The sequence below is a fragment of the Phycodurus eques genome, chromosome 9 (genome assembly GCF_024500275.1).
Source record: "Phycodurus eques isolate BA_2022a chromosome 9, UOR_Pequ_1.1, whole genome shotgun sequence".
Classification (NCBI taxonomy): Eukaryota; Metazoa; Chordata; class Actinopteri; order Syngnathiformes; family Syngnathidae; genus Phycodurus; species Phycodurus eques.
In genome coordinates this window covers 16,759,199-16,768,810 of record NC_084533.1, presented here as the reverse complement: position 1 = coordinate 16,768,810, position 9,612 = coordinate 16,759,199, and the positions used below count along the sequence as shown (strand labels likewise).

The 9,612-nt window shown below is 40.6% G+C and overlaps 1 protein-coding gene across 1 annotated transcript; it reads left to right on the top strand.

Moving 5' to 3' along the window:
* The first annotated feature begins 1,203 nt into the window (after window positions 1–1,203).
* Window positions 1,204–7,602, top strand: stc2a (stanniocalcin 2a). Its single transcript, XM_061685895.1, has 4 exons — window positions 1,204–1,495; window positions 2,993–3,135; window positions 5,041–5,252; window positions 5,392–7,602. The coding sequence occupies exons 1-4, from the start codon at window positions 1,357–1,359 to the stop codon at window positions 5,744–5,746; spliced, it is 849 nt and encodes a 282-aa protein (XP_061541879.1). The 5' UTR covers window positions 1,204–1,356; the 3' UTR covers window positions 5,747–7,602.
* The last annotated feature ends 2,010 nt before the right edge of the window (window positions 7,603–9,612 follow it).

The following is a 9,612-nucleotide window of genomic DNA, read 5'->3' as shown; positions in this document are numbered from 1 at the left end:
TGCTCCACACAGGCACACGTGCCACTGCGCAGGCGCAATTACGTAAATTAGACTCCTTCACATTATACAAATGTATAATTAATAAATGTTTAAGGCACTTAAATTATATATAAAACATATTTCCTGAAACAGTAAATGACTGTGGACATTTCTACAGTCTCACTGTCGGCACACAATACGAAGAGCAGGAGACAGAGTTGAGGAAGCTTGCGTGGATTTCATTTGAGAAGTCAATGAGGGTGTTTGTGGGAGCCGTTCTCCCTCTTGCCCCAGCGTGTAGCCTCCAAAGTGTCCTTCTTCCACCATAAATCTTTCAGACTCTTAATACTCGTATGCTGTATTGAGCCAATAGAGCAACAATGTGTATCTGTTGGGCCCCCTAGAGGATTGTAACCGAAGTGCACTTTGCCGACCATTCACATTTGTTGACACTTCGTTTCCATTTGGTAGCACACAAGCAGCCTCCCCTGGCACATGGGTGAGACAGACAGGGATATGTGGGTTTACACCATGCAACACCTATAAGTGAAAACACCGTTTCCATGGCGACTGGAAACATTCTAAGAACTTGAGTCTGGTCCACTGACAGTTATTCCCTGTCACCCTCAAAAAATAAATCTTCTCCTATTACCACATTTTAAAAAACTATTTACACTACCTCTTACCATTGTATGCTCAAAATTCTATCGGGACATTACTAAGTTGTTTGTGCTCTATGTTAATATAGCAATGCTTTTTTTTTCTTGTCATTTTATACTTAAATAAATCCAAGACGACTTGACACCTGAAATGGTTCATATAACTTATTTTGGAATCGGTATCAGTTCATAGGCAATATCCGTAAAGGGTCAAATCTGAGTAAGGTTCAGATGCCTAACTGTGTATAATTCTTTGTCACAGCATTGCTTTTCTAGCACTTGAATGCAAGTCATGCAACTTGCAAATGTGGCTGTGGGTTTACTGGTGTATAAGAGTCCAAGTGTTCCAAATGCTGCTTAATCGTCCAAGAACCACCAAAATACCAGTTCAGCATCAGTCGCGAATATTTCTTTTATAGCTCGACAGTTTTCTGTTAAAATGGGGGAACTTTCTCTGGCCACGCCCCTTCAAAGCAAAGGACTTGGATGTCGGCGTCTCCGATTGGCTGAGAGGCGCCGAGCGACAACACCTGCTTAACTCCTTCATCCAAATTGACACCCGGGACTCTGAGAAATATAGGCAGCATCCACGGCGGCACATGCATTCACTTGGACGCCGAGCCGCAGCCAATCCGAGGTCAACCATCACGCGCCATCCACGCACGCATTACGCACGCGTTCCACGTATATCTTTGCCGGAGAAGGGGCTAGAGACGCGATGTTTCTTAAAGTGGCCGTAGCGCTGCTGGTTCTCTCTGTACTGGAGCAAGTGGTCGGCTCGGATAATATCGACATTTACGACATCCCGCCGGAGAAGCCTGTCTTCCCCAAAGGACGCCTCTCACTGCAGAATACAGGTTAGCTATACAGTACAAGTGGCTGTGCGTGGTGTCAGTGGGACACGTGCGCATGTGCGTGTGTGGCGGCATGTAGGAGTCTCGTCCAGCCATCTAAACATTTGTTGTTTGCTGCTTCTGCTTCAAACTGTAAACTGTAAATCCAGGCACACGTACATACGAGATACGATATCTTGATATCTAAGTAACAGTGGACAGGAATCTAATATGTTGGCAAACTATTAATAGTTCGGTCTTGGGCAATATATCCTAACATTTATTGAGCCAAGGCACGTATTTTACATTGGGGGGGGGGGATAAAATAAAATCTCACTGCACACCACCAAACAAAAATTTCAGGAAGAGTGGATCCACACGTTAATTATTTACCTTCTGCCATCTAGTGGAAGAGCATTGAATTGTTCTGCCTGTCACTATATGTCGCTGTCATAGATGGATGAACAAAGATACATTGTCTGTAGTAAATAAATCATTATCGGGTCAATTAAGTGAAAATTGATAATTTCCGACAGCACACTTGATGATCTCTCATGGCACACTGGTTGGGAATAACTGGCCGAAAGTAATCTGTAATGCAATGGTACAACTTTGTGCATCAAAGATGGTTTCACTTCCTCATAATGCATTGCTCTTCTTTTGATTTTGCACCTGTACATAGTATGACTGTCAAATGCAGCCCCAGTCTGTCAAGCTGCAAATATTAGCTGCTAATTTCCCTGCTGAAACTCCAAGACAGTTTTAATAGTGGAACCCCCCCCTTCCTCCCTCCCAGTCCTGTAACAGCAGCGTGTAACTCAATGCATGCTGCAGCCAAGCTCGTACGATCCAAGCACATTCCTCTGATGCCAAAACAAGCAATGCCGTCAGCGGCTCACTTTTCCTGTGCACTTAAGTTCAACTAAGGCGTACTATCCGGGGGGCTTGTGTGTCGGTTTTGCACACAGTCGGGGGTGGGGGTGGGGTTAATCAGCTTCAAGGCAAAACGCCCATAATGATGCTTTACTTGGGTCCAACAGGTGTGATCTAGAACTGCAGAACCCAAATCCTTAAGTGAACAACTTCCAGCAATTTCACATTCAACAGCGTTTTCTGTGGTTTGTCCCTGCCATTCATGACTGTAGTGAGACTGTAAAGTAATAACCAGAAGCAAATATTCACAAGGTTTGCTCTTGTTTAAATTTGTATATACCGGTATTCTCAATTTATTGCACACGTTGCTGTTCAGGCAAGATAAATCACTGCACACTAGAGTCCACCAGAAGAAGCCCACATCTGCAATGCACCATCCCAATGCTCAATTCAAGGCATTCCAGATGGACCATGGTGCCACCTATAGGGAAATTACACCTCACGCCCTCATGTGTCCTGCTTGCATTTTTCTCTCTCAGGCTTAACAGCCACTTGCATTTGTGTAAAATGTGAACGCCATGTGTCCAGCAGCTTTAACTTCAACACACTGCTGCTATTACCTCCTCCAAACTGTTCCATCTATTCCAGCTGAGATCCAGCACTGTCTGATGAGTGCGGGTGACGTCGGCTGCGGTGTGTTCGAGTGCTTTGAGAACAACTCCTGCGAGATACGAGGGCTACAGGAGATCTGCATGACGTTCCTGCATAATGCTGGCAAATTTGACTCTCAGGTATTACCGGACCATTTGCAAGAATTGTATAACCAGAGGGCAACATTCCTTTACGATGACTCGCTGCTCCAGACTCATCTGCGAGCAGATTTGTTTATTTCTGTTGTGCATGCCTCCAAAAGGACTAGCTTTTGTAAATACGCAATTATGGCATCAGGTCTACTAACTGCTTGATTCACATAAAGTTATGACCAAGAGTCTCAAACTGTCTGGCCAAAAGTCTATTAAACCACTTTATTCAAGGCTTTTGAGCTTTTTGTAACAATTTTATGTATTCGTGGCGGGCTTGATCTAATGGTTTTTATGTGTCCCGCAGTTCCTGTCATTTTGTAAAAGAATGTTGTTTGCATAACTGAACAGTGTGCCTCCGAATCTCCTTATGTGACATGATTTTCTATTTGGTTTGGGATGCACAATTAATCAAATTTTTATTGTGATTTTGGCTGCCATGATTAAATGAGCCTTATCGCCTGTTTTTATATAAATGCTGGCAGTGCTGCATATGAAAAGTACTTCATTTGCAGCAGTGCCCACAACCTGGTCAGCCAGCCATCAGTGCACTGCACTCTGGTGCAAACTTCAAAATAATAGCCTAAAATGGCATTGATCTCTAATGTAGTGCTATATGAACCTCTAATTTTGAAGATGGACCTCTCAGCACGTTGGCAGAGAAGTGACATGTCACGGTTAAGACCCTATTAACAATCGTAGCGACTGCCTTGACTTCAGCATTTTAGCTGGTCTGACTGCATTGAAAAAAACGCCGGGAGTAAATAGAGAGTGAAATCACAACTGTCAAGTTCTTTACAGTTTATCCACAACTGACCAATGGTCAAGCAGAATAACAGAGACGTACCGTCCTTGAAAATTCATTATACTAACGATGGGGATTTTCAAATGAAAAGTTGGTGCTTGCAGTCTAATGTTATTGCCTTATATGGATTAACTGTATTTGCTTCCATTAAGTTGCAATTTGTGATTGCGCTTTGTAATAGCACATATATTCAGTTAGGCCTTGCTAAAGTTGATTTTTTTTTTTTGGGTACATTTGTTATTATTATTACCTATCATTTATTCCTAGTCATTGTGAACTCAAAACTCTTACATATTGTTTGTTATATTTCCCTAACACAGTGGTGTCAAACTCATTTTTTTTTTTTTCAAGGGCCAGATTGTAGTTAAGGTTTCCCTCGGAGCGCCATTACGTCTGTGAACCCATATAAATATGATGGCCTCATATTATTATACATACACTACAAATTGATGGATAACATGTTTTGAAATCAGAAGCCAGTAAAACATTGCTTGTTCTACTATTAATCAATTTATTTTAAAAGGGGAATTGGTAAAAAATTTTTTTTTTTGCAATATCTTAATGATATTAAAAGTGAAGACAATTTGCAGTTTTGGTATTTTAGCAAGACACATAAAGTCCACACACCTGAGTTGCTCTCGCGGGGCACGTTAAATGATCTGGCCCCCGGCCTTGAGTTTGACACCTATGCCCGAACATGAAGAATAATTGTGATTAATAATCATGATTACAATATTGATAAAAATAATAATGATTATCATTTTGGCCATAATCATGCAGCCCTAATTTTGGTTAACTTTATATTGTAGTGTGACATTTATTACAATTTACTGTTAGTCCACATGATTCTCTTGCCTCTGATTCATGATTGCTTTTATTGTAATTGTTCCAATAATGGCTTTCTTCACCATTCTAAGCGCCACCGATTGCAGTGGCATTTGTTCAACAGCTTGCAATCGAATGCTCGTGTGAACAGAGAATTGTAATGTCAGCACTATATTGAGCTAAAATACTACGTTTGGCTTCCGTTACATTTCAAATGCAAAGGGTTTTGTTGTTCCATTAATTATATGCCCACTTGTTTTGTGTAGGGAAAATCCTTCATCAAGGATGCTCTGAAGTGTATGGCCCACGGGCTTCGACACAAGTTTAGCTGCATCAGTAGGAAGTGTGTTTCCATAAAGGAGATGGTGTTCCAGCTCCAGAGAGAGTGTTATATCAAACACAATCTGTGCTCAGCTGCTAAGGAGAATGTGGCCGTAATGGTGGAGATGATCCATTTCCAAGATCTCTTCCCTAAAGGGTAAGCAACTGGACAGTGTGTTATTCAATAAAGCCTGGGCTTTCAAGGTTATCTTTTTGCCATTCATCCTTGTTTAGTCATAGTATTTGGCCTTTATTTGTCCAAACATCATGTAATTTATTGACTTCTGTCTGCATAGTCCTTATGTGGAGCTGGTGAATATTTTGCTGGGTTGCGGAGAGGAAGTGAAGGAAGCATTAACTCGTAGTGTGCGGCTTCAGTGCGAGCAGAACTGGGGAGCTTTGTGCGACAGCCTCAGCCTCTGCTCAGCCCTGACGCCTTCACCCTCGGCTGACGAACAACGCCGCCCCTCGCCATCTCAACCTCAGCCTGAGCACCCTCGCCACCTACGCCACAGTGACAGGGACAAACCCGGTAAAGTTGGGTTCCATGGCCACCCTCGCGGTCGCAGTCAGGGAATGCGCCGCCAGGGTCCAGATGCCGCAGTAGCAGTGGAGCAAGAAGACCCTGAGGCCACTGACATTAGGACGTGAAAATGCAGGAGGTTACAACACTGATATCCCCAACATCATTTAATAGCACACTTGGACATTTACACATGAACACACACACACACAAACTGAGCAGAGGGAAACAAACCCCTTTTCTGTGTTCTTTTTTTACCTTTTCCAGTCATTCCAGCAGTCCCACATGGTAAACCTGCAGGGTAATTGTGGCATAGCAAGTATTGTTACGCCTGACTACAGGCCACATTTTTTTGTAATGAATAATAATTATTATTATGGTGATTATTTCTACTTTTAGGACTGTTTTGGCTAATTTAGCATTTTTCTAATCATACTTACTGTAAAATGTGATTATTTGTATTTATTTTCTTCTTTCTGAAATGTTGAAATATTCAAATGTAAATAGGGAAAAAAACTATATTTATATGAACATGTATAAATATAGTTACAAATATAAAATAGTTATGTGTTAGAGGAAGTATACAGCGTGCTGTTTTTCCTCACATTATTGCACCTATCTCATATTGTGCTGTAGATAGGAAACATACACCATTTGTTGTTAGCAAGTGGGATTGTGTATTGTAATTATAAAGATACTTGATAGTGAAATACCAATTGTACACGTTTGAAGTCCAGTTCTGGCACATATTAATTGTAGTGCATTATTACAGCCATGACGCCAACAGACAAGTTAGGAATTAAAATGAACATATTATTAATACATAAACTGATTTTGGATATCACCCAAATCTGAAAATTGTTGGCCGGTTAACAGTGCAGACACGAGGAATAAGCTACGATTTGTATGTTATTAATTGAACAGAAGAGACGGATGTAACGTTCAAAGCTGTTCTTGTGCACTGGCAAGTGTTCCAACATTCTCTCCAAGCTTGTAACCATCAGCAAATGATTACATCTAACACAAAGAAAGGGGTCTCAGCATGTTTTATACAAAGAAGTGAGGTTATTGAATGTTCTGTCTTTATGATGTTGAGCCACAAATTTCTTTGCTGTTGCACTTTTGTTAGCTTTTGTTGGACTGCTGAAAGTTTAAAAAAAAAAAAAAAAAAAAAAAAAACATGTGACCCGCCATCTTTATCTTATCTTCACTTTATACGGCATATTTAATTTGACCAAGCCTCACCTACATCACCAAATTCAATAGAGTATGTATGCTCATTGCTCTGGACTGCATTGAGCCATGTTTCCCATTCTTGTTGTGTCCCATGCCTTGCTTGCACCCTTGAAATTAGTCCTTTTCCTCTCAAGTCCTTCCCCACGGTCAGCAGCGATGTGAGTTCCTGTTATTGCGCCTGTTTGAGCTGCAGGCGATACAACAAGGACCCAGGAAGTGGGTTACGTCCACACATGGGGTATGTTATTATAAATGTTATATTTACAGAGGCCACTAGAGCATTCCTCTGGGCCTCAGCCAAGAGCCAGCAACTCCAAGAGGCAGGCCAGCTGAGAGCAAGGCCTATTTCTTTTCTTTTTTTTTTTTTTTTAAATTATTTTTTACAGTCTTCCCTCAGGTTATTGACGCCTGCTGTTGACCTTTTAAGCCCAGCCATGCTTTTGCAGTAAAAATAAAGTTTAGAAGCATGTCAAACCACCCTTCAAAGCACAATGACAGTATGCAGTCAACATAAATTTCAGTTTGAGTGTGTAATGTCTAACCCTGTAATTTTGAAACCATTACAATCTCCATTTAAAAACAAAAACAAGTTCCCTTTCTGTTACAGAGGTTGGAGACCTAAGGAGACATAAGCTATTTTTATTGAATATGTACTGTATATGTGTAACGTGACATTTTGTTCAATGTCGTGACTTGTCTTTATGTATTAGAACAATAAACTAACCTTGTTCCTTTTTTCATCACCCAATGATGTACTGATATATTCTGTACATGGCTTCCACAATTGAAATATGGTTTCGAAGTTTTCACTCATGTTTTAAGCGTAGACCCAATTCATATTTTGGGATTCATGAGGTCAGTTGTATCTTGCAGTCATTAAAATGTTTGAATCTTTATTTTGTACAGCAAACTGTTTATGTAGCTTTGTGCCTGTTTTATACAAGTACAACATGGAGTGGTAGCAGTGCAATTGTACTTTTATCAGTGGTAACGACATCAGCTCAGCAGAGAGCGTTTGTCTCAGGTGTCCATACATGTTAAAGGACACCCTGCTCTCGTCTGACTGGCTGCCACATCTCTTGGCAGTGAAATACGGCCTGTGTTTAAAGTTTTAAAGTGTCAAGTAGTGTATTGGAACTAGCTGCTGATTGAAGGGTCAAAACATTGACATCATCCGCTTGGGAGTGTGTTCACAGTGTAGTTTTTAAGAGTTGTGAGCAAGAGAACGCCATGGCACAAAACATTTACACAAAGCTGTGATTTCATAGATTGACATGCTATTAAGCCATACTGCATTGAGCCAATTTACGAGGCTCATATCTGCAGTTGCTACAAACTTGAGTCAGGTTAACAAATGTTACTTATTTTTATTTTTTACTTCTTAAACAGAGTTACAGGGAGGAAAGAAGACCGCATTTTAAATCACAACATACCATAGAGTTTATGTTACACCAACACCATGACCTCCATCTATTCAGTGTCATGTCATGAAAGAAAATGTGGTTATACAAAATAACCACTGGGTGGTGACATTTCTTACATGTTTCTCGGGGGAAGGTAAAGTTCAAACTCTAAATTAGGTCCAAAAGGTGTTGAACAAAGGCAGAGGTTGTATGATTTTCCCTTTATACACTACGACGATGTAGAGAATATGAACTAAAGCAATCATGATGTGATTCAAGATGTCTTTCAAAATTATTGTAGTTATATTTCAATTTCAAGGGGTAATAATTAGTATCTCCAGTTATGAGTGTTATTCCTTCATTCATGCATTATGATATACGTGTCACTGTTTTGTGTGGTTGTTTTGTATATCAATGGTTTCTGTTGATGTAACATGATAGTGGTGGTGGATTAAGTCGAGTAAATCCCAACTGAAGGCCCTGGTACCAAATGCATGGCCGGCCACTGGATTCAATAGTATTGTTTGGACAACTGACAGAATTAATTATTTTGACTACTGAATTATTAATGAATATCCTTCCTAGTCAATTTTTGCCTGAAGTCTGGCACGTCAGTCACCAAATTCAGACTCACTCCTGCTATGACAGATCTTAATTGCAGTTACCTTCAGTCTCTGCCTGTTTATGGGTATTACTGTCTTCACATCTATCAGTAGTAAGTCAAATACAAGTTCTATTGAGGTTCTATTGTTCTATTCAGGCTAGGCTGACTTGGCCATTGATGAATATTTGGTGCATGGGCCTTGGAATCGTGTTGAGTTGCATCTAGGTCATAATCTATTTGCACTGTGAAGCGCCTGTGAGGAGAGGTGCATTGCCCGCTATACCCCAAAATTGTTACTAAGTTCTGACAGCAGTCATTTCATCAATAAACACCAGTAAACTTGTGAAAAATAACTCAAAGCTTTTTGAAGGTAGAAATTAATCTTACGTCCAAGTCAGTAGTCCCATCTCAAACCAATACAGCATGATTTTCATTCATTGAAGACAAAGGTGGACGCACCAAGACCCACAAAAATGAGCAACTGAAGGTAAAGGCTTGGCAAAGCATCTCCAAGAAGGAAAGCCAGAACTTGGTTACTTTTGGTGATGTCTTCAATTAGTGTCATGTAATAAATTAGTCATTATAGTGGTAAATATACAAATGTGGCCTGCTGGAGCAACACATTTACTGTGCAAGGATTGTAGCAAAAACAGAATGCTGGTGGTTGGACTCGAATACACTGCACTCACTTGGTTGTTATGGCAACTATGCGCTATCAATATTGAGATGTGCAGAGACCACAAAAAGTGCC